The 25,627-nt window shown below is 42.3% G+C and overlaps 1 protein-coding gene and 1 long non-coding RNA gene across 9 annotated transcripts in view; one reads left to right on the top strand and one right to left on the bottom strand.

Moving 5' to 3' along the window:
* Positions 1-25,627, bottom strand: part of cblb (Cbl proto-oncogene B, E3 ubiquitin protein ligase) — a 171,778-nt gene that overhangs the window by 102,986 nt on the left and 43,165 nt on the right. For all 8 annotated transcript variants that reach the window (XR_014913509.1, XM_085420008.1, XM_085420005.1 and 5 more), the window contains 3 exons: positions 14,304-14,441; positions 13,725-13,812; positions 12,248-12,379 (listed from right to left, as the gene is read on the bottom strand). Coding sequence is in view for 7 of the 8 variants with exons in the window: in XM_085420008.1 (XP_085276134.1) it covers positions 12,248-12,379; positions 13,725-13,812; positions 14,304-14,441 (358 nt within the window). In the remaining variant the exon portion in view is untranslated. The remainder of the gene's footprint in view (positions 1-12,247; positions 12,380-13,724; positions 13,813-14,303; positions 14,442-25,627) is intronic.
* On the top strand, positions 2,682-3,648 carry LOC146660251 (uncharacterized). Its single transcript, XR_014913512.1, has 3 exons — positions 2,682-2,829; positions 3,166-3,398; positions 3,539-3,648. It is a non-coding gene; the product is annotated as an uncharacterized LOC146660251 (long non-coding RNA).

The following is a 25,627-nucleotide window of genomic DNA, read 5'->3' as shown; positions in this document are numbered from 1 at the left end:
CTGCAGTCTTTCTGCCCGAAGACTTAGGCCAGACTAGTATACCCAGCACTTCCAGTATATATATATTCTACAGTCGGCGATAAACAAAGGAGAGACTTGCGTCACAAATACCGATCAGCTGATCATTGATCAGTTTCATGATTGAATGAGAGAAGAAAAGGCAGCTGACAGCGTAAAGATGCAGAATAACTCCAGCTTTGTGTCTGTTTTCATCCTAGCTGAAGTACGGGACAAACTGTGTTCCTTTTCAGCTCAATACGAAATGCGTGATTTTTTCTCTGAATACGGGACGATTCCGTTTTTTACGGCACGGTTGGCAACTCTACTAACTAACCGTGCCCAGGGTTGCCGACCCCTGGGCACGGTATCTCATCGGAACCTTTTCCTCTTCACAGAAGGACCAAGCAGGGGGATCCAGTGAGTCCATTACTTTTTGTTTTAGCTATACAGGCACTTGCAATAGCTCTTAGAAGCAATAATAGCATACAAGGTGCGCTGCCACTGTTGGGGTGCAGTAGCTCCATCACCCCACTAGGGGGAGGAAGCGGGTTTGTGTACTCAAGTTTCTCTAGTAAATATTAGTGATGGGATTTCCGGCTCTTTTTAGAGAACCGGCTCTTTCGGCTCGGCTCACTAAAAAGAGCCGGCTCTTCGGCTCTGAACCGGCTCTTCAGGTTGTTTTGTTGCTTTAATTACATTATTATTAACCATAATATAAAATTATGCACAAAAGGAATCACTAATGTAAAAAAAAAGTGGTTTTATTTATATATGTTTATATATAAATATATGTGGTGGACCCTGGAGACAAAGCACGTACAAACTCCAAAACACATTCCTAGAGTTAACTGAACTTCCAAAACAGAGCTACCTAGATCAGTTAAATTACACAATTGAAAGCATATGTGTATGGTTTGTGTATTTATACACAAGCACTCATACATATTCAAATAATAATAATAAAAAAAAGTCGTTGGTACTTGCTGGCTGTGTAGCCACTAGGTAACAAAAGCTAAACACTGCGCCTAGCATTCTGGAGCACTTCTGTTGTGTTTTGTACGTGTTTTGGAGTTTTTACGCGTTTTGGAGTTTTTACATGTTTTGGAGTTTTTACACGTTTTGGAGTTTGTACATGCTTCAGGGTTTGTACGTGCTTCAGAGTTCGTACGTGCTTTGTCTCTAGGGGCCACCGTAAATATACTTTTATTTATTCACTCCACATAAAATGTAATAAATAAATCATATAATACAAAAACCAACTAGTCACAGTTCAACTTTTAGCTATTTAAATTTTCAGCTTTTTCCTTTTAAAAAAATTAAAAATGAAACAACACAAAACACTGCAAACCACAACACAATTAAGTATAAATTAAAATAAGAAAACAAAAACAACATGGAACATTCTCTGTCATATGGACCTGCACGAATAAACTTTCTGAATCCTTTATCATCCGCAATCTTTCTAATCCCTGGCTCTCTTTCTCCCTCCCGCTCTGTTCCTGTGCTACTGCGAGTGTAACTACCGCCCCTCCCCCCTCTGCCCAGCGCAAAGCACAAGGCTCGCATGCGGAGTGAAGGAGAAGGGTCTGGCTGCAGCCACTGTGGAGCTCCACAGTAACCGGATACACGTGACCTCCACACTAACCGGAAACACGTGACCTCCACAGTAGCCGGAAGCACGTGACCTCCACACTAGCCGTAAACACGCATGGATACCGTGGAAGTCTTGCAAGTTGATCACAAAGGTTGGTTAAGTCTTTCTTAAATAAATTTGCCGTTAGTGATTTTATAATTCTAGGAATCGTCTAGTTTTCTTACAATGATCATGTTGCCACTTATTTTGCGTTACAACCACATTCCTCCTTATTTTAATGTTTTTTCATCGTGCTCCATGGCAGAGAAACACACAAATATGCTTTTTCCTGGGCCTGGTTTAAGTAAGAGAGCTGGATTAACGGCTTCTGTGGGCGAGAAGAAGCAAAAACCACATTTTGCATTAGAGTATGATTTATTGTTGGCGTCAGAGATGCAAAATAACGAATACTTCAATACTGTACTTAAGTAGAATTTTCTGGTATCTTTACTGCTGTACTTTTTTGTGCCTACTGTATACTTCTTTATACTTCTACTTCTCACATTTTAGCACGCGTATCTGTACTTTGTAATCCGTACATTTGTAAATCAGTCCCCCGCACGCGTGCTTTGGACGCAAGATTACTTCAAAATTTTGTACATAAATTATATTTTAGACCCTGTACTTCTTACTTCGACTTGACTAAAAAGTCGAGTCAGTGCTTTCTAAACACAGGTATCTAAACTGTAGTAAGGAACGTGTGTACTTGTGACACCTTTGGTTAGCGTCAACACTGTAAATTTCGTCACAAACAGATTTATAGATTTATCAATACTTCTATTCGTTATTCTTTTCTGTACAGCTTTTTTATTGCCCAGATTTTAGTTAGCCCCTGTTCAATTGACTGTTATATGTCAATAGAAACATGTCTCACAAATTAAAGTGTCTTGTAAAATATTTGTGGGGTTTTTTTTTCAAGAATTTTCTTCCCAAATCTATTACATGCCAACTGTAAATTGTTATTTCTGCTAAATCCTTAACTTAAATGTATATATGGTGTTTATCTGTTTCTCTCTCTGTTTTAGATGCACACATCAATCTGGAATTCGGGCTTAAAGTCAGAATTGCAGGAATGCAACACGTGTTGCAGAGGACTCTTTCACTGCCCTCTGTGCCCCACTTTCAGCCCTACTGTCAGGGCAAAGATTGAGGAGCATCTAAGTGTGCATATAAAAAAAATGCTTTGCCTTTCAAAGGTATGTTTGTATTAAATATACTTTATAGTTATAAATATGCACTTTTTTAAGCACTTCTGCAGTATCTTTGTTGACTTAAAAGTTGCTGTTGATATTGTACAGTTCAGTGCATTCATCTGCAACAAAAATAGTGTTTTTATAAAATATATTTTTATTTACTTTTCACCACTTTTCTTGACATAAGTTTTGTGATCCATACCATTTTGCTTTCATTATTGAGGTTGGCTTGGATGTTTTTGTTAACATGTACAATCTGATTGTTAGACAAATTGATTGCATTCTATACAACTACATTTAAATTACATCTGTTTGTTTGTTTGTTTTTTTCTCTTACAGATAAAATGATATGCCGGTGCAGGCTGCCTTGTAGGACAACAGGACACTTTCACTGCCCTGTCTGTAAGATTACAATCATACGGCGTGGGGATATGGCAAGGCATTTATTGTCTTGTCAGCATTCTTCAATGCCAAGTCAGCCACCATTATCAGGACTGCTCCCCACTGAACTCTCCGAGGAGACCCGTATTCCTCCGGCAGTACTCTTCGAGGAGCCCCGTTTCCCCCCCAAGGTTTTGTCTTCGGTATCTGAACCATTTTCTGAGTCTTTGTTAGAACATTCATTGGCTCTACCCTCTGTGTTCAATAAAACTGCAGCTGATGGAAAGTCCATGAAAATGACATGCCCTCACTGTGGCCTTACTCTTCATAGCTCTGGCAAGCTATTTGCACACTGGAGAGAGGAAGCCAAAGCTGTGCTTGAAGGACAACACGTGCCCATTTTCAGACTGAAAAAGCGCAAGTTCCAGGAAGTCAGTCAAGTCAGTATTCACTTTAACCAGTAGTGTAATTATATGGTTAGTGAAATTTGAATAACTGTTAAAAAACTGTTCTGCAACAGAGAAATAACTATGTTTTCATCCCCATTTGCCTGACACAGGAGCCAGCAGTTGTTGAAGATCTGCGTCCTGCTGTGCAGTGGGTTGTCCAAAATAAGGCACTTTTCTGTGGACATGTAACAATGCCCAAATATCTGTCCTGAAATCAAGGGGACCAGCAGAGGGTCTTAATAGACATGTCAGAGGAAGAAGACACTGGAGCAAGGGACTTGTTCCTCTTTGTTTTTCAGTTTGCAGAGGACATGGAGCTCTTTTTGAAAGCATGTGCCAATGAGCAGGGGCTAAGGGTCAGTGCTATGTTTGACATGTAATGGACAAATGAAGGCACTGGCTGTGTTTGTTTGTTTGTTTGTTTGTTTAATATGTTGTTGTTTTTTTGTTTTGTTTTTTGCGTAGTACAAAATTCCAATTAAACTTATTTCAAAATGTTGTTCACTTTATTCTGTGTCCATACTTATAATAAAGGATTACAGTGTAACAGCATTAAATGTAAATGTAACAGCATTTTTTTTAAACTTGTAATTTCAAAATAAAAAGCTTATTGTTGATATTAACAGTAAAGAATTGCAATCAATAATATTTTTATACATTTTAAACATTAACACTCTGGGCTCTATCCTGGCCATCTGTGGACACTTCACTTATTCTTTTTTTTGACTACTGCACTGCAGTGGACCAAAAGAATGACACGGGTTTGATCTTAAGGATCTAATAGTTGTGTGTGTTGTGCATGACATTGCCACACAAATATGTATTTGCAAGATAGAGTAGAATAAATTATGACGCATGAAATATTACATAGGCTGCAGTGAATTTCTGTTGATACAGCCTATTGAGCTTTGAGTTTCCCAGTCAAACTTAGCTTTGAAGCACATGCTAAAAACACTTTTACTCTTGTACATTTCAAAACAAGACACCATAGCCAAAATATTAACAAAATATATATTATTAAAAAATTCAAAGCTGCAGCACATACAGCAACAAACACCGTTAGTAAATGTGTCCTGGAGTTTATGCAGGTGCAGAAAGTGCTGCTGCTGTAAGTAAGCCTAACAGCTTCCAGATCACTTATTTTTCTGAAAAGATGGTAGGAAGGGCATCACTGCTCATTTCTACAGTCTCCCAGATCTTGGAATACAATCCCTTTGTACCATGAAACCACTTCGCAGTACTAGGAGTCCACTAAAACCTATAAAGAGAGTGATCCCGGAAGAAATGGGGCACACACTAGTGACCTCAACAATTGCAAGACAGCCTTTTCCCCGATGCTCAGATACAATTTTGATTTTGATGAAAAGGACTGGTGCTATTTTAAAGAGTCACGTCGGCAAAAGTAGATAAATGTTTTAAGAAATATACATTTTATAGCATTTTGTGAACATACACAAAAAGTGGCCATTTTTGGCAACAAACAAGCTGAGAGAGAGTTTTATATTTTTTGCTCTCCTTGAGCAAAAATAATAGTGCATAATAATCAATGTTGATGTTAATCAATTAGATGTCCCAGACACTACTATTAATAATACAGCAGCCCCTCGTTTATCGCTGGTGTTACGTTCAAAAAATAACCTGCGGTAGGTGAAATCCATGAAGTAGCCAACTTTATTTTTTACAATTATTATAGATGTTAAGACTGTAAAACCCCTCACTACTTGCTTTATACACTTTTCTCAGACAGGCATGAACATTTTCACACTTTTCTCTTTTGTTTAAACACTCTTAGAGTTCAAACCTTCGTAGAAACATAAGTCCAGGATTATGGAATGAAACCTAAAGGTGCATTTGAGGGTGCAAAACGTTTCGTCGGCATTGTTGTGTTTGTTTGGGAGAAAACTTACAAACATACAGTATAGCACTTCAGAGTTACACTGCTAGCGATCGAAGATTTATGTAAATTCGACAAGCTAAACGCATTCTGTACTGTACAGCAGGAGTCCCCAACCTTTTTGCACCACAGACCACTTTAATGTCAGACAATATTTTCAGGGAACGAAAAAATACAACAAAAGAATAAAAAAAAGAAACTGTGGTATTTCGTAAATATAATAATAAACGTGACTTGAGCTGTGCGCCAGCAACAATGACAGTGACATCCTCCTCTCTGCTTCTTAACGCTCTCTGGTCGCTATGGTAACGCGTAAATAGTTCTTTCAAAATAAGACACACAACTACAACCATACATTTCACACTGGAGGATCAACTCTCGCGGAACGGTACCAAAAGACTCACGGACCGGGACCGGTCCGTGGGCCTATTAGGGACCGCTCCTGTACAGGAGACACTGGACTAGATTGATTGACAATGGTCTACAGCAATCAGAACGCACAACACGATGTACTGTAAAAAAAAATAAAAATCAGCGAAACAGCAAGTGTCACTTTTGGCCACGAACAATTTAGGGGATGGTGAATTTTTTTGAACAAACCCAGAGTGTTAAAAAAAAACCCCACTTAAAACCATTTTTATTTCTCAGCAGCATCCATAGTAACAAAAACGCAATTTAGTTTTCGCTGTCAAAGTCGATTTAACTGAAGTTACGTGTTTCCGGTTACTGTGGAGGTCATGTGCTTCCGGTTACTGTGGAGGTCACGTGTTTCCGGTTACTGTGGAGCTCCACAGTGGCTGCAGCCAGGTGCTCTTGGAGTGAAGCGGGAAAATAGTGCGATAGAGCAAATTATTCATAACACACGTGAAAAGACCCAGGAAAACCGAGTAAACGATAAAAACAATAACAAAATAACGCTGAACACCGATAAAAACCCTGAAAACTATACATTTCACACCTGAGCCTCAACTCTCGCGGCCTGGTACCAAATGCATCACGGACTGGTACCGGTCCGAGGCCCGGGGGTTGGGGACCGCTGCGATAGAGCGAGAAAGAAAAAAAACCCCACAGCTCGCAATAAGGAGCCGGCTCGCGCCGTTCACCTCAAAGATCCGGCTCTAAGAGCCATTTCGTTCGCGACCGACACATCACTAGTAAATATAGGAAAAGTTAATGGAGTCTGGCTAAGTTGATACCAGCACACGAAATATTAGCTCGGAAGTTGGCTGTACTGGAGCATGAGAAATATATGCTTGTGAGTACGATTATATTCTGTGTTCATGTTAAGCATGTGATGTAAAATGGTTTGTTGACTCTCATATTTGAAGCCGGCATGTTAGCTGCACTGCCTATGCTAATTGTGTTAGCATGTCAATAGGAAATTCCATTATGTGTTAGCATCAAGCCAGCGGGATTTGGAGTTAACATGTTTTCATTTATTTTTCTTGGTTATATCAGCTGCAATTTTATTTGTTAAGTCTTCAGTCAGTACCTTGTAATGTGAGAAATATATTATGCTCCAAATGTATGTTTCAATATGTTTTTTCTTATGTTTGTAGTTTCACAGTGCCTTCATTAGGGAGACAAATAAACCCTGCAATGAGAACTGGAAGCCTTTGCCTTTCCTTTTGAAGAACTGTTTATCTATCTTCCAAACTGGGCATCAACGTACAGGGAGGGCAGAACACAAGGTATCTCATGTGGTGGCATAACTCACACTGTCTCACTGCATGTGGACGATTTGTTGTTATATGTAACAAATCCAATCACATCTACCCCTGAAATCCTCAGTCTTACAGGAATTTGGAAGCATATCTGGATACAAACTAAGTTTAGCTAAAAGTGAATACTTCCCCATCAGTAATAATGCAGGAGAATACCCCAATCTGCTATTTAAGTTGTCTACCGAGTCCTTTACATATCTGGGTGTAGAAGTCACCAAATCCTATGACAGTCTGTTTAAAAGTAACCTCACTCCTCTATTGGAACAGTGCAAACAAGATGTTAAAAGATGATCTATTTTACCATTATCTCTCATTGGGAGAGCTAATTCTGTAAAGATGAATATTGTGCCAAAATTTCTGTATTTATTTCAGGTGTTACTAGGGCTGGGCCATATCATACCGTTCACGGTAATACCGGTATAATGTTGGGCAATGACAAGAAAATGAAATATCACGATAGACTATGGCTAAAAAGCGCATGTGCAGTGCATTTGTTTTCATACGCACATGGCGAAAAAGGCACGGCGGCGACGGAGAATGACAAGGGCGAAAGCGGATCGTTGAATGAAACCGATGAACCAGAATTGGTTTGTAAAAATGCTGCAACTTCAGTGGTGTGGAACTGGTTTAGCTTTCCTCCGTCAGATACACAACAAAGCACTACTTTTGGTAGAGCATGCTAGAGGACCGTCATTATTACCGTGTTTTTTGGAAAATACGGCACACTTAAAATCAATCATTTGATTTTTCTGAAAATCGACAGTGCCCCTTATAGTCCCGTGTGCCTTATGTTTGAATTCTGGTTGTGTTTACTGACCTCGAAACGAATCTGTCAAATGTTTTAGTACGACTTTGCTAAGCTACGAACCCGCACCACTTGATGAATTGTCGGAGCATTACGGCTATCGTAGGCAGGAGCCTGGCGGAGTGATACGTACGGTGCTTCAACATAATATTTCCGTTTTGCGTGTGTATAAGCTCTTTTTAAGTTTTGTGGATATTGTACTTGCTTATGCTGAGGATATGTCGGCCAATTTCCACTGGAAATGCCTTTTGGTTAAACTGTCAGCAAGGAATTTGCATTTGTACTGATACATTTTTATATAACTTTAATGCAAAAAACAGTTGCTTGTTTAAGTGAAAATACATTGATGGGTTTTTTTTGCACTAATAAAATTGTGGAGTTGTAAAGTATTTTGTCTAGTGTCAATTATCGTCAGTTATATCGTTATCGCAAATTTTCAAATCTATATCGTGATAAATATTTTTGGTCATATCGCCCTGCTCTAGGCGTTACCTGTTTACATATCACAATCTTTTTTCATGTCATTTAATCGAATGGTTTCTTCATTTATATGGAATAATAAAACGCCTCATATAAGAAAAGCATTTATGGAAAGACCAAAAAATTTAGGTGGGCTGTTACTGCCAAACCTGCACACATACTATTGGGTGGCAAATCTCAATACCATCTCTCTATGGCTAAAGGACTGGAATGATCAGATCCCTGCGTGGCTACAGATTGAAAGAGTCACAGGCAGGCCGCATTCACTCCCAGCTTTACTCTGTGCACCCCTACCACCTCTAGTTAATAATGTTAAAGATAACATAATTGTTACTCAATCGATAAGCATTGTAAATCAGTTTAAAAAAAACATCTGGGTATTCAGAGTATTTCTATTCACTCTCCAATAATACATAACCATCTTTTTCAACCACCCCTAATGGACGATGGCTTCAAAATTTGGCACGACGGGGGCATTCAGAGTATTGAGGATTTGTATATTAATGATACGTTTGCTAGCTTTGAACAACTATCTAGGAAATGTGGTCTGACTAATAACCATTTTTTGCGATACTTGCAAATCAGAGATTTTATACGTAAAAAGGTTCCTAATTTTCCTACTCTCCCCCCTCCTTCCTGTTTGGATTCTATACTAAGGGTCAATGAGATGAAAAAAGGCACAATATCATTTATTTACTCACATATCATGGACAGCTGTAACCTGTCTATTTCATACATTCGAGAACAGTGGGAGAATGATTTGGGTACCCAGCTGTCTGACGAAGAGTGGCATATGGCTCTTACCAGAGTCCATTTGTCTTCTATATGTTCAAGACACTCCCTAATACAATTTAAAGTGTTACACAGTTAAACTAGCAAAAAATATTTCCGAACATCGTGTGATAGATGCAAACAGACTCCAGCTACTTCCCTTCATATGTTTTGGTCCTGTCCGAAAATTGCTCCTTTCTGGTCATCATTTTTTAAAGTCATCTCTAAAGCCTATGCCTATAACATCTCGCCTTCCCCCTTTGTGGCAATTTTTGGTTGTTTCTCTGGTATCGCGACTTCTGTTCCCCCTGCCCATTTACAGAGGGTCATTGCCTTTTTGTCATTATTAGCGAGACGCCTGATTTTATTTAAATGGAACCTTGAATGTTTTTGTCTGCCCTAGAACAGTCCTGTAAAAACAATTGAGAGGTGCACCGCCCTTTTTTTTGTTTTTTTTTGTCTGTGTGTGTGTGTGAGGGTTTTTTTTGTTTGTTTTTTTCCCTTTTCCTGTCTTGGCATTATCTGTCTTTATGATCTGTGGGGATTGTTGTTTTGTGGTTATCTGTAGAATAATAAGAATGCTATGTATAATAATTGTAAAACTACAAATAAAGTGTTAAAAAAAATTTTTTAAGCTTTTCATTTATGTTTACCCTCTTATAATGGCGTGGATCTCTTAACAGATCGTTTTAATAATCATTGTCTTTCTATTTTAGATAAAGTCGGTCTTGTAAAAACAGTAGCTCCTTTTTCATTCATCGATGATTAAATGACAGTATTTGCTGTTCACCTTCTTGTTAGAATTGCGAGAGCTGCCTATTTTTCAAACCTGGTTTTGAAGACCAGAAGTAACTCCTTACTGTAACTCCTGCTGTACCTGCAGTCCCAAGTTTTTTAAATGAAGATTGGGAAATCTTTCTCTCCAGCTACTCCATATACTGTATGGCTGCAGACCTCCCAAGTACAAGCTGGAGGTCACCGCCTGATAAAGCCAGAAGAGCCACATCTGGGAATAGCAGAAACATGATCCAGAGGCCACCAAAGTACACATCTGCACCTAGACATTTTGTCCATAAAAGTTATGAACATAGTCTTGAAGGAGGGTGGGCCTGGTGGAGTCCAACTCTCACTGGGAAATGTGCTCACTTACTACTGGCAATGCGAACCAAGCTTTTCTATGGTTATGCTAGGAACAATCCCATAGTCCCAAGGTAATCCCCACAGGATGCTGTTGGGGTGCTTAATGTAAATTGTTATCTTGTTTAGGAAATATGTTATGGGATAATTAATTATAAATAATGAATAAAACATTTCATCATTTTCCATTTTAAAGATAATTTTTAAATATAACTTTAATTTACTGTATGCAGTGGTCCGCAGTTCACCTTTTGCCGATTTTTTTTGTGCAGCTTTGCATGTTCCCCCCCCCCCCCTTTTTTTTTTTACAGAGCATTGTGTTCTGCGTCCTGATCAGCTGTGGACCATTGTCAATCAATCTCCTCCGTGCTGTTTCTCCTGTTAAGTACAGAATGCGTTCAGCTTGTCAATTTTACATAAATCGTCGATCGCTAGCAGTGTGACTCCGAAGTGCTGCACTGTATGTTTGTAAGTTTTCTCCAGCAAACACAAAAATGTCGATGAAACGTTTTGCACCAAAGGCAACCGTGGGTGCCTTCGGTTTTATTCTATAATACTGGTCTTATTTTTCTACGAAGTTTTGAACTTTTAGAGTGTGTAAACCATAGAGAAAAGTGTGGAAATGTTCGAGCCTGTTGGAGAAAAGTGTATAAAGTGTGTAGTGAGGGGTTTTACAGCTATAAAACATCTATAATAATTGTAAAAAAAAATAAAGTTAGCTACTTCGCGGATTTCACCTATTGTGGGTTATTTTTAGAACGTAACTACCGCGGTAAACGAGGGACCACTGTACATACTGTATATATACAGTACATTAAATGGGAAGGAAAATGATAGGTTTAAACACACACTTTATAGCTCTGCCAGTGTTTGGTATTTTATATGAATAGCCTAAAGCATTCTAGAGTTATAATGAAAATGGGAAACCATGGACTCATTTTGTATTAACTTTTCAGCAGTGCATTTTAAAGAAGTTATTGTCCGACTCTTCAAGGCTGTAAGCTTGGCTGTTAGGTGCATTTGTACAAGCCATAATGTGTTTGTAGTGTTGCAAAAAACACTCAAAGGTCCTGTGAATGTTTGCCACATTTTTGGTCTTGTTTTAAGCCCCTCAGAGTAAAATGTGTAGACTGTCACATATTATTATGTGTTATTAATCTGCCCAGAGATTAATAACATCAGGGTCAGTGCAGAACTCTAGCAAGTCTGAAGAGACATGACTACAACACCATGGTCAGCGAAGGGATACGTATGAAAAAAGGGAGAACAGGACATGCTAATGACTCATATGAGAGTAACATTTACAGACACTGCTCATACAGCTTTCAGCGCACAAACAAGAGGCACAATAAATACACTACTGTAGGACAGGTTGCTGTGAGAGACACTACATACAAAGACAACAGGAAGCAGAAAACCACAAGGAGAACCACAAGCAGAAAAACTGGAATATATTGTGTGCATAGAGTCTCAGTTTTCACTTCTGTTGATATGTGGAAATTCAATTTGGACATATTCATGTGTACAGGGAAGGAGTAAGGAAGAGAGGGGGGGGTTTGTTGGACTGACTGCTGAAGAAAGCTGCTTTGACTGTATTTTTCAGAAGTCTTTTCAAACTTTATGCAGGCTCATTAATGCAGGCTCACAAATAAAACATTATATTACCCAACTGGACAGAACATTTCTCAGTGTGACAATGAACAAATGCATAAACACATGCAATACCACCAATATTTAATAACTTTGAAATGGACTTCTGTGATAAGATTTGTTACGGTACCTGCCAGGCAGTAAAACAGGAAGTACACATGAGGTGACCGCATGGTTCAATCTTGATGTCTTTGTCATTCTCAGCACAGATCTTACAAAGCTGAAAGGTAGAGCCCATTTCACAGTACAGCTCATACTGCTCCTGTTCATGCAGAAAATACTGCTGTTAGTCATCAAATGGCATATAAAAGTCATGAGAAACATATAAACATGCACTATCCGTACAACACACGTTTCCCATCTCGTCTTGTACAATGTGTTTTTCTTCTCTCACTCGTTCAGAGCTATTCCATAACCTTTTATCTTTAAAGTCCCAAATTTTATTTGGGGATCTAACTGAATAAGTGTTCAGTTCAAAAGAAAAAAACATGTTTTCTCATAGTGAATGGTGCTGCACCAAATTCACAGAAACAGACTATTTTTATTGGTTTAATTTTAAAGGCTTCCCCCTGAAAAACCAAGTCTGATTTGTCACCATTACTAAACAAAAATAAGTACAAGAACAGGTATAGCTGTGTAAGAACTGCTAGCTACTAAAAACCTACAATTTATCTGTACAGTTTTGAAACCACAGAATAATCAGAATTTCCACCCGAGTCAGCATGTAGCATAAACCAAAATGGTTTTAAGCATTTTCTAGAGAAATTTTCCCAAATTACTTCCATTGTGACCATTTAATAATCTACCAAGAAGAAAATCGCTTTTGTAGCGGAAGCCTTGGTGGAGCTATGTTTTCAGTGATGTTTTCAATGATGCAAGCAAAAACTACCAAGCCAAATTCCATGAAATTGTGCAGTGATGTAAATATTTGAAAAAGAGGATCTCATTGGATGGTGATGTAGAACTGGATAACTTTCTTAAAGTGGCCTTGTCAGATAATACTCTTGCTGGTGCAGGAAAAACAAATAAATAATAAGCAGACTGCTTGCTGGGCAACTGTCATTCACCTTTGAAGTTTCCCAGTATTCCCTAACTGATCTCGTTTGGAATAATTTTCTCAGAAAATTAAAATGTCAAAGTACAGTGAACACTACACCATTACACATGAATGAATAAACAAACCACTAGTAAAAAGTGGTTTAAAAACAACTTTTATGTACTATTTTGAAATTGAAAAAATGTGGTTTCACTTCTAGAAAACTTAAAGTTTTTGTCACACTATATGGAAAATTCAGTTTTGTAATAAATCAGAAGTGAGTATAAAAAGCCATTGATTTGTATTACCTCATTTAATACCACACTTTTACACAGTGATTTTCAACATTTAATAGTTTGGAGAGGCTGTAAGTCATGTCGATTTACTGAATGCTGTGAAACACAAAGTCTACCTGGCGAATCATACTACTCACCGAAATGTCACAATTATTTATGTGCCATTACAAGTGGGAAATTTGCAGAGTATTATAAATTTCTCCACGTATACATGTTTTTTTTCCCAGTAACATAGAAATGCTTACACACACACATAACCACACAGACAAACCCACTTGTGTGACTTTGATGTGATCGTGAGGTGTCGGCTCACATAAACCAGTGAGGTCAGGATTGTAACTGCGACCATCTGGGAATAAGTAGCTGTGAATTTAAAGCAAACAACCAAACAACAAAGAACAGCATTTCATTATATGTTATATTTATAAGAGTTTAACTTGTGCACAATTCAATAATCATGAATTCTGTCTAGTTAAAAACAGTGGGTATAATTATGTAATGAGTAAAGTGAAAAAATGGATTAGTAGTACTGTTTGTATCAGTAATATAACCTGTTTTTTCCACCACTTGAATTAAATATATATGTCTAACTTTTTTGAAGGCTTTTAATATTATCAGGTTTATTGAAACAGACAACATCAGATAAACACTTCTGGGTCAAAAACCCTTTCTTGATCCATATATATAAACCAGAGATTAGCAACAAATCTCTGGTTTGCTGCTAAACATTTAAAGCGAATCAGATGTGACCACTGAAGATACAATTTGTGACTTTCTGTTTGTAGAAAGCGACAAGCTCACCACATACCTGCAGAGAGTGAGTTAGAAAAAGAGATGTGTGACAGGTTACATACAAGCCCTCCTTGTAGCCATCGATTAAAGCCTGGAACAGCGGTTTGTTGTTGGGAATGGTCTGCAGTATGTTTCCATCAGTGGTCACATAGCCAATGGCCCATTGGCCCAAACGTGTACAACTCAGTCTGAAGATGTAACTATTAGAGAAAGAGAAAGATATGCATGACTCACACTAAAAACATCACTGACAAGGAAAAATCTGGTAACAACTGAAAAGAATGCAGTGACTACTGGCGAGTCAGTGACACCTTGGAACGATGGCATTAAGCGCAAATCAGGCTTACAACAGAGTCTGTGTCTTCTGTAAGGTGGCCCCCCAAACAACACAACACACAGGTGTTCACTCTGTTGAGAAGGAGGCCTGGAGTCACCCAAAGTCAACTTGAGTCTGGCAATGATATGGTCCAAATTATAGAAGCAACCATGATAGGAGATATTGGCAGGAAACTTCAAGCCATGGCAACAATAGGTTCAGAGGAAAAAAGATGAAAAATATCAAAGAATGAGAACGGGAAGGTGAAAATCAAAAGACAGTTACATGTAGGCTTGACACTATATAAATGTCATGGTTACAGGTTTTGGACTTTTGAATTATTTATTAATCATTTAAAGCTCCACTGGAATTCTTAGTATGTATGTATTCGTACACACACACACACACACACACGCACGCACGCACGCACACACACACACCTGTAGTTTATATTAGGGCTGGACGGAACTAGTTTAGCCTGGAAACTAAACTCGATCTTGGACACTGGTTATATTAAACAATTTCTTTCCTCTACTGGCTGTCAAAGAAAAAGAACAACAACAATAACAATGACAAATAAAAATAAACTAAAAAATAAACAACTTATCCCATTATCTAAAATACATTGTTGATGTACCACAAAAAGGTACCCCAGACCTGATCAAAAATATCTTCTCTCCCCTTAACTCTGTGCGTAACTTGCTCATATAATGCCATCTTGGACATTTGTTCAGTCCATTCCCTGAAACAACAGGGGTTAGATGACTTCCAGTGACAGAAGTCATCTAACAGAATCCATGGATGGCAGGCTTTTGAGTGTCCTTGCAAAGAAAGGTGGCTATATTGGTCGCTGATTTGTTTTTGTTTTGTTTTTGAATGTCAGAAATGTATATTTGTGAATGTGGAGATGTTATATTGGTTTCACTGGTAAAAATAAATAATTTAAATGGTATATATTTGTTTTTTGTTAAGTTGCCTAATAATTATGCACAGTAATAGTCACCTGCACACACAGATATCCCCCTAAAATAGCTAAAACTAAAAACAAACTAAAAACTACTTCCAAAAACATTCAGCTTTGATATTAATGAGTTTTTTGGGTTCATTGAGAACATGGTTGTTGTTCAATAATAAAATTATTCCTCAAAAATACAACTTGCCTAATAATTCTGCACTCCCTGTATAAACCAACACGGGATCTTTTCTCTGAGTGAAAAAGACCTCTTAAGGTGTAGGAGCCACAAGACTTCAATCGCAACGATAAAAACGATAAAAAATTGAAATATCGCGATAGAATATGGGTAAAACATGCCTGTGTGTAACATATGTGTTAAATACTTGTGAATTTCACCCAAAACGCATTTTTTTTTGGATTAAATATGTCATTTTTGCATCTCGGTCTCCTACCTGTGTGATCTGAGTCTGTGTGCGTTCGTGTGTGTGTGCGCTGCGTGGTGACGTAGGCGCGTGCATGTGTGCCCCGGTCACAGCTCCTTTCAGCATGGCCGGAGGTAAGTCACTGCCACGTTGCTCTCTGTGAATTAAAGTTTGTTCAGACCCCAAGCTGCAATGTGAATACAGCCGAACCGCCGCATTTTTGTTTGTCATTAAGAGACTCATTCGGGATAAGTTTTGTGGAGGGCGGAGTTCGCTAATATACGCTTATAATGAGTTTTAGCCGAGAACGCAGCTGAAATGCTAGCATGCTAAGTTAGCCTGATCGGCTTGAGAGCATACTCGCGGCAGTCTTTTTTTTAACAGCATGCACTCTTTTTTCCTTCATCAGGAGAGGTGTACTGGCAGTCGCGTGACACACACAGAACAGACACATATTTCTGTGTTGCAGGTATGGAGGCGTAACACTTGAACGGGTTACATTGGTGCCGTGACCCTTTGGATTCATCAAGCATCGACGTCATCTCGATCACCGTGGGGAGCTCTTCGCAATTGCCCTTGTTCCAAGTTGGTTGCTTTTCCTAACTTGTGTGGGACTTTTTGAATGAGCTTGTACATTTAATCTGCTCAATTCTCATCCTGAATAACATTAAGTGTTAGTTACCAATACTGTGTTTGCTTTTGTACAGTTGCACTATTTGGAATCTTGTTTCTTGTGATTGTGCTTTATTCATCTTTATGGAGTCAGCATCTGGTTCAGAGGCAACTGGTGTTCCTGATGGGGAGGTTTCCTCTAATGTTGGTTTGGGGCGAGGGTGGTTTCCTGGGGATGGGGTTCAGACACCTAAAGTTGGTGTGTCATTTGCTCCCAAGTTTTGTTCCACTCGTCTCCAGGTTCCCCCCTGTGACATTCAGACCCCGCAGACAGCTGCCAATGCTGAGTTGAGTACACTCATTTCAAATTTGGCCAATCAGATTGGTCAGTCCATTGCAGCCCAGCTGCAGGGTGATAAGGGGACCAGTATGCCTACTGAAACCTCTAAGGCTGAGTTTTCAGGGGTGATGGCAGTGATAAATTCTCCATTCATGAATGGGTTGAAATGATGGAAATGTACTTTGTAAAACGCAACACACCAACAGATCAGCGATCACGTGACATATTGGCTAGGTTGATGGGGAAGGCTAAGGATGTAGTGAGGGTCACCCTACGTCACAACCCCTCACTTGACCATGTCCAGGTTCCTGAATTGATATTTGACATTCTGAAACAGCACTTTAGTGTACTGACTTACTCTTCTATGCCTATGGCTGACTTCTATAACACCAAACCATTACAACATGAGGGAGTGATGGAATATTGGATAAGGCTAAACAATGCTATTGACTTTGCTGACGAGTGCTTGCGTAGGCAGGGGCGTAATGTTGAGGATCCAGGGCGTGAGGTCTCGATGATGTTCATCAAGTATTGCCCTGACCCCATCGTCTTGAACAGGCTCAGCATCAAAGCAGCTGAGGAGTGGACAACCACTGAGGTTCAAGAACGCATTGATAGCTTCCAGCGTGAACTCAGGGCACGCAGTCAGGGCAGTTTCCACACCTCACAGAGGAGAGAGGTTAGCCACAACTGCTCTCTTGTGCCTCAAGAAGCGATGGCATCACAGCCTGTGCAGGAGAGTGTCGGCTTGCAGTCTCAGCCTACAGCACCAGCCTCAAACCTCGCTTATCAGCTTTCGCCCACAGCAGTTTGCTTCACTCCTGTTCTAGCTGATGTTTCGACAACCTGTCCTTCTGGGACATCAGTGTCTTCTTGTCCGGTGCCTACACCTACTCCTCAGTTCCAACAGTCACCAACAAGCCCTGTGACCACTCAGTCTAGTCAGCAGTCAGTTGGTTGCGAGCTTGGTTCGACTAACACCCAAGCTTTTGACGTGACTGGCATGCGCGCTCTGATCAGCCTCTTGGATCGCGTGATTGCATGTCAGAATGTGCAGACTGCAGCCCCTGCATCTGCACCTTCACAGCATTTTACCCGCAGGCCCTTTCTTAAGAAGAGTTGTCAGGTCTGTGGCAACACTGGTCATTCCACTCACATGCACTGCAGGAGAGAGAATCTCTGTCTTGCATGCTTTGCTCCTGGTCATTGGAAAAAGGACTCTCACGGTCGTCGTGAGGGACGAGAGGCTGGAGCTGTCGCGAGGCAGAGTTGGCCTTTGGAAAACTGAATCGCCCACACTTGGAGAGGGGCAGTGTGGGGGATGAACCTAATACCCTCAATCATGATGAATCGGATCTTGAATTTCTTTATGTCAACACCTGTTCAACAATTCCAGAGGGATACCGTGTCGTGGTTCAGGGACCAGCAGTAGTGCCTACATTTAGTGAATTGTTCTACACCCAAGTTGCAGTGAATGACAAGGTTAACTTGAGGGGCATGATGGATTCCGGGTCCATGGCTTGCACTATGAGTGAAGAGGCCGAGAAGTCACTTAGAGAGGCTGGAGCTCTTGTGAGTGGACCGCAGTCGGCCGAACGTATTGTACTGGTTGGCTGTGGTGGGAAGCAGACCCACCCAAAGTGCATTTATGACTTGACACTTACTGTCCACAGTGTAAAATGCATTGTACCAGTTTTGGTAGTGTCGGGCCAGCGTGATGAGCTCATCATTGGCTCCAATGTCCTCAAGTACCTGATGCGAGTTATGAAACATTCTGATGACTATTGGAAGCTTGTGTCTGTGGGGAGCAAGCACTTGCTTCTTGACTATGAGCACTTCTTGGACATGATGTCGTGCACCACTAGATGGAGGGGTGAGGAGGTTCCTGACAAAATTGGCACTGTGAAACTGCCTCGTGCTGTGACACTACTCCCACAGTATGAGCATCTGGAATGGGGCAGGCTGCCCAGCAATGTGCCAGTCTCTCCAGGCAGCACGATTATCGTGGAACCTTGCACCTCTGGGTCTGGGCCGAGAGACATTCTTGTTGGCCGGGTGATCACATCCATGTGGGGTGATCGGTGGGTGCCATTGAAGATGACCAATCTCTCCTCAAAACCGCTAACCTTGAAACGCAACTCGAGGGTTGCTGTTGTTTCATCTTGCCTTGCGGTGGAGGACCTTGATTTCCAGCAGGACTCCTGCAAGATGGCGAGTATGGCCCAGGTACCAGTCAGTGGGCCAGCCGCTACTGAGGCTGTCTTGAATGACAGGTTGTGCTCCCTAGGTTTGGGTGATCTTGACATTGACTTAGCCAGCTTACATTCAAAGAGAGAGCTTGTTGAGCTAATTGAGCAGTATGAGGACATCTTCTCTAGACACCCGCCTGACTGTGGCGAAGCTAAACGCTTTGTACATCGGATCCACCTGACTGATGAACGCCCATTCCGCATGCCTTACAGAAGAGTACCCCCTGCTCACTGACATGGAGGAGAAAGGGATTATTCGCAAATCCATCAGCGAGTATGCATCCCCCCTCGTCATGGTCTGGAAGAAGGATGGTGGATTGAGGATCTGTACGGACTTCAGGTGGTTGAATGCGCGAACTCTTAAGGATGCGCACCCACTCCCTCACCAAGCAGATTGCCTTGCCGCGCTTGGGGGCAATGCCTTCTTCAGCATGATGGACTTAACCTCTGGGTTTTACAACATTCCAATGTGTGAGGAGGATAAGAAGTACACCGCTTTCACAATGCCTGTTGGCCTGTACGAATACAACCGGATGCCACAAGGGCTCTGCAATAGCCCAGCTTCATTTATGCGCATGATGCTGAACATCTTTGGTGACCTCAACTTCACCAGTCTGCTCTGCAACTTGGATGACCTCCTGGTCTTTGCTCCCACTGAAGAGGAAGCCCTCTGCCGGCTCCGAGCTGTTTTTCAAAGGTTGAGAGACAACAATCTCAAGCTGAGTCCAAAAAAGTGTCATCTGCTGCGGAAGTCAGTCAGGTTTCTTGGTCATGTCATCGACCAGACCGGAGTCGCTGTGGACCCAGCTAAGGTGGAAGTGATTTCCAAGATGCCAAAGGAGGCTCTAATGGAGAAGGATGGTTGCACTCCTTCTGTGAAAAGGATTAAGTCCTTTTTAGGAATGGACTTTTTCTATCAGTGCTTCATTCCTGGTTGCTCAGCCATTGCCAAGCCTCTGTTTGCTCTGACGGCTGGCCAGAAGAGGAAGGGACGGACTAGTCAGGCTTAGAGGGGTGCTGGCATGTTCAGGAAGTTGACTGCTGCAGATTGGAGCCCTGCATGTGACAAGGCCTTTCATAAACTGAAGGACGACCTCCTTAACTGTGCCGTGTTGGCTCATCCTGACTTTTCACGACCGTTCATTTTGTCTGTGGATGCTTCTCTGGATGGACTGGGAGTGGTTTTATCACAATTGCCTATCGACGGGGACAAGGCACGCCCTATTGCTTTCGCGAGCAAAGCGCTAAGCAGGTCACAGCAGAGATACCCAGCCCATCGCCTTGAGTTCATGGCCCTGAAGTGGAGCATCTCTGAAAAGTTCAGCCATTGGTTGAAGGGGCACAAGTTCACAGTGTGGACTGACAACAACCCGCTCGTTCATATATTGACCAAGCCCAAGCTGGACGCTTATGAACAAAGGTGGGTGGCCAAGCTGTCATCCTACAACTTTGATTTGAGGTACATCCCGGGTCGAAAGAATGTTGTAGCAGATGCACTCAGTCGTGACCCCTTCACCTATTCTATTGGTGGGCGCTTGCTTCAGGAGCCCTATGAGCACTTGGTGCGGAATGGAGAAGGTGCGGCGGCTCATGAGGTGCAGGACGCTTTCAGGTTTGGTGTCCAAAATCTTCAGGTTGCCCAACAACCTGTTCCAGCTCTGACCTCAGAAGATTCCTACAGTTCGTCGGAAGTCACAGCTACCTTGGTTCACCATGATTACTGGGAAACCGCTGCGGAGAATAGAGCTGCGTCCCTTCTCCACCTTGTTCAGCAGTTGCAACCAGTTGGCAATGAGGTACTGCCTTCACTTACCATACATGAGCTGGAGGACCACCAACTTCAAGATCCTATCATCTCCGCTGTCCTGCCACTCGTAGCCTGCAGGAGGCGCCCTTCCAGGCGTGAGAGACATGATATGGATTCCAGGGCACTGGCCTTATTGAAGCACTGAATTTACGGGCGCAGGCCTTGAAAGGTGTCCACGATTTGGCAGGGCACCAGGGTCAAGTTCGGACCCTCCACCTAGCAAGGCAACGTTTTTTCTGGCCCAATATGGAGAGGGATGTGAAGGAGCATGTTCGGTGCTGTGGAAGGTGCATACTTGCCAAGACTCCAGAGCCTGCAGCACGAGCCCCATTAGAGAGCATTAAGACCTCTGCTCCCATGGAGCTCATCTGCATTGACTTTTGGTCAGCAGAGGACAAAAAGAAGCGCTCTGTTGATGTGCTTGTGGCGACTGACCACTTCATGAAAACGGCCTTTGCTTTCCCGTGCAAGAATCAGACTGCCAAGCAGGTTGCCAGAAAGTCATGGGACTGTGTTTTTTGTGTATATGGTTTCCCTGAGCGTATTCACTCAGACCAAGGTCCCAGCTTTGAAAGTGAATTATTTTCTGAACTCCTGCAGATTTCGGGCGTTGCCAAGTCTCACGCTACTGCTTATCACCCTATGGGCAATGGTGGCACGGAGCGGTTCAACCGCACACTTGGCAACATGCTGCGCGCTCTCCCTCTCAGAGCCAAACAGGAATGGCTGCAGCAGATTCAGACATTGACCTTTGCTTATAATGCAACTGTTCACAAGACTACTGGATATGTCCCATTCTACTTGATGTTCGGCCGTGTCCCACGACTACCGGTCGACGTTATGTTCAAGTCTGTTTTGCATGATCCCATTGTGGTGGACTTTAACAGCTACTCCAAGCTTCTTCTGTCATACTTGTCTGAGGCTGCCAAGATCGCCCAGGAACACACCAGCAATGAGCAGGAGCATCAGGCTCATCAATATAATAAGAAAATCAAAGGTGTGTCTCTGAATGTTGGGGATCGCGTCCTGCTTGCCAATAAAGGCGAGCGGGGCAAGAAGAAACTTGCAAACAAGTGGGAGCCTCAGGTTTATACTGTTGTGGAGAGGCATCCCAGGACCCACATTTACAGGATCAGTGACTCTTCAGGCCAAAGTAAGGCTGTACACAGAAACCTTCTGTTGGACGTGAGTTTCCTTCCTGTTCAGGATTCATTGGGAAGTCAGTCCCTGGACGTTTTCTCCAGTGAGGGGGATCTCAGTGCTTGTGGGGATCTGGAGGATCCTGGCAGTCTAGAGACAGAGTCTACCGCAGCAAGGACTTCCTTGTGGGTCCTTTCGGATTTGAGCCATGGAGTGGATGTGGATTCTGTGGCAGGAGAGCATGCCTCACAGGCCACGGATCGTCGGCACGGTTCATGTGATGGTGCAGATGTGGACAATGCCTTACCTGACTCTCAGACTTGCACAAGGCACACTTCAGCAAGCCCTTCTGGTCAGGCCCAGCACTTTGCTCTTCCTACTCCGGTTGACTGTTCCGCTACCTCTGATTTGACACAGTCTGGCACAGTTTCTGCTCCAGGTGCCTGTCATGGGGACGCTGTTGTTCCGCAGACTGTTCCTGTTTCTGGCTCAAACATGAATCAGACCTCTGGTCAGCCGTATACTGGGCAGCCATCCAACTTGCCAAGACATGACCCTGACCATGCCAATGTTCGAGGCAGAGTGGTTACCAGAGTAGGTCGGGTGGTAAAGTCAGTCAACAGGCTGACAGAAAATATGGTCCAGAAGCCTATTACATGGGGCCTGTTACCGCCACGGGAGGCTCGGCCTCTGACATAGACTGTTTTTGGTCATCCCATTGCATATTATGAATGTGTTGTATTTGCTTGAGGCATCATGACACCCGCCCTGTGCGTCTTTAATGGGACCACGTTTGATGAGGTGTAGGCTGCACCTTTGTGTTCTGAAAGGGTTGGAGGCCTGATCAACCTATCCAACTTCTTTTAATCCATTTACGGATAGTTTTTTAACTGAACTATGGGATAAGATCCTTGGGTTGCCTGGTCCGGAGGTGATGGTAGTTCAGCATCGTTGTGCCTCTTGGTATTGCAGTACCATTCAGATGTGTAGTGATTTTGGTGAAATTCAGGGGGGGTGAATGTAACATACGTGTTAAATACTTGTGAATTTCACCCAAAACACTTTTTTTTTTGGATTAAATATGTCATTTTTGCATCTCGGTCTCCTACCTGTGTGATCTGAGTCTGTGTGCGTTCGTGTGTGTGTGCGCTGCGTGGTGACGTAGGCGCGTGCTTGTGTGCCCCGGTCACAGCTCCTTTCAGCATGGCCGGAGGTAAGTCACTGCCACGTTGCTCTCTGCAAATTAAACTTTGTTCAGATCCCAAGCTGCAATGTGAATACAGCCGAACCGCCGCATTTTTGTTTGTCATTAAGAGACTCATTCGGGATAAGTTTTGTGGAGGGCGGAGTTCGCTAATATACGCTTATAATGAGTTTTAGCCGAGAACGCAGCTGAAATGCTAGCATGCTAAGTTAGCCTGATCGGCTTGAGAGCGTATTCGCGGCAGTCTTTTTTTTAACAGCATGCACTCCTTTTTTCCTTCGTCAGGAGAGGTGTACTGGCAGTCGCGTGACACACACAGAACAGACACATATTTCTGTGTTGCAGGTATGGAGATGTTCTCATGTTTTGGAGATGCAGTCTTTCACTCGTTTTTATGAGTACAGTGTTGTATTGCCTGCTAGATGGCGGTTATTAATATAATTGTACTGAAGTATAATGTTTGAACTATAAGTACCAGAATATTGGATCTTGGTCAGATATTGTATTTATCTGACTGTTTATTTGTTTTTGAATTATTTTGTTTATTGTTCTTATAAGTTGTTTTTGATGTTTTTTTAATGACATATTATTTATTTTGTGCTTTTTGTTTTTGAGAGCTTAAGTTAATGTTTTAAAACAATTTGTTGTATTTGATTTATTATATTATTGTAGTGTTAATGAAGCTGCAGACACAGCTCCTTTCAGCATGGCCGGAGGAGAAGTGTACTGGCAGTCGTGTGACACACACCGAACAGACACTTACACTCAACAAAAATATAAACGCAACACCTTTGTTACTGCTCCCATTCCCCATGGGATGGAGGTAGAGACCTAAAATTCATTCCAGATACACAATATAACCATCCCTCCCAAACAGTGGTCACAAACCAGTCCAAATGTGTGGTAGTGGGCACATCTGCCATATTGAGATAATCCATCCCACCTCACAGGTGTGCCACATCAGGATGCTGATCTGACATCATGAGTAGTGCACAGGTGTACCTCAGACTGCCCACAACAAAAGGCCACCCTGGAATGTGCAGTTTTTTGCGCTATTGGGGGTCTGGGGTCCCAGAACCGGTCAGTATCTGGTGTGACCACCATTTGCCTCATGCAGTGCAACACATCGTCGCATGGAGTCTATCAGATTGTCAATTGTGGCCTGTGGAATGTTGGTCCACTCCACTTCAATGGCTGTGCGAGGTTGTTGGATATTCGTGGGAACTGGTACACGCTGTCGTATACGCCGGTCAAGCACATCCCGAACATGCTCAATGGGTGACATGTCCGGTGAGTATGCTGGCCATGCAAGAACTGGGACATTCTCAGCTGCCATCTGCCCTGAACAATGTGAACCATGATTCATCCGTGAAGCGCACACCTCTCCAACGTGCCAGATGCCATTGAATGTGAGCATTTGCCCACACAAGTCTGTTACGGCGACGAGCTGGAGTCAGGTCAAGACCCCGATGAGGACGACGCGCATGCAGTTGAGCGTCCCTGAGACGGTTTCTGACAGTTTGTGCAGAAATTGTTTGGTTGTGCAAACCAATTGTTCCAGCAGCTGTCTGGGTGGCTGGTCTCAGACGATCTTGGAGGTGAACCTGCTGGATGTGGAGGTCCTGGGCTGGTGTGGTTACACGAGGTCTGCGGTTGTGAGGCCGGTTGGATGTGCTGCCATATTCTCTGAAACGCCTGTGGAGACGGCTTATGGTTGAGGAATGAACATTCAATGCACGGGCGACAGATCTGGTTGACATTCCTGCTGTCAGCATGCCAATTGCACGCTCCCTCATTGCTTGTGGCATCTGTGGCATTTTGCTGTGAGACAAAACTGCACATTCCAGGGTGGCCTTTTGTTGTGGGCAGTCTGAGGTACACCTGTGCACTACTCATGATGTCAGATCAGCATCCTGATGTGGCACACCTGTGAGGTGGGATGGATTATCTCAATATGGCAGATGTGCCCACTACCACACATTTGGACTGATTTGTGACCACTGTTTGGGAGGGATGGTTATATTGTGTATCTGGAATGAATTTTAGGTCTCTACGTCCATCCCATGGGGAATGGGAGCAGTAACAAAGGTGTTGCGTTTATATTTTTGTTGAGTGTATTTCTGTGTTGCAAATGTGCAGTAAACAGCCAAAGACCCAGTACTGTCGCCTGCCTCTTACTTTCATGCCAGAACACAACGCAAGAACAACAGGCGTAACACTTGAACGGGTTACATGTTCAGTGGCCGAAAAAGCATGGCACCAATGGAGAATGAGAAGGGGAAAAGCGGATCGTTGAGTGAAATGGACGAACCAGAATTGTTTTGTAAAAATGTTGCAACTT

Source organism: Rhamphochromis longiceps, linkage group LG10, assembly GCF_057381845.1.
Source record: "Rhamphochromis longiceps isolate RC_006_pf linkage group LG10, R_longiceps_female_GT1.1, whole genome shotgun sequence".
In the NCBI taxonomy this organism is placed as follows: domain Eukaryota; kingdom Metazoa; phylum Chordata; class Actinopteri; order Cichliformes; family Cichlidae; genus Rhamphochromis; species Rhamphochromis longiceps.
This window is presented reverse-complemented; position numbering and strand designations above follow the sequence as displayed.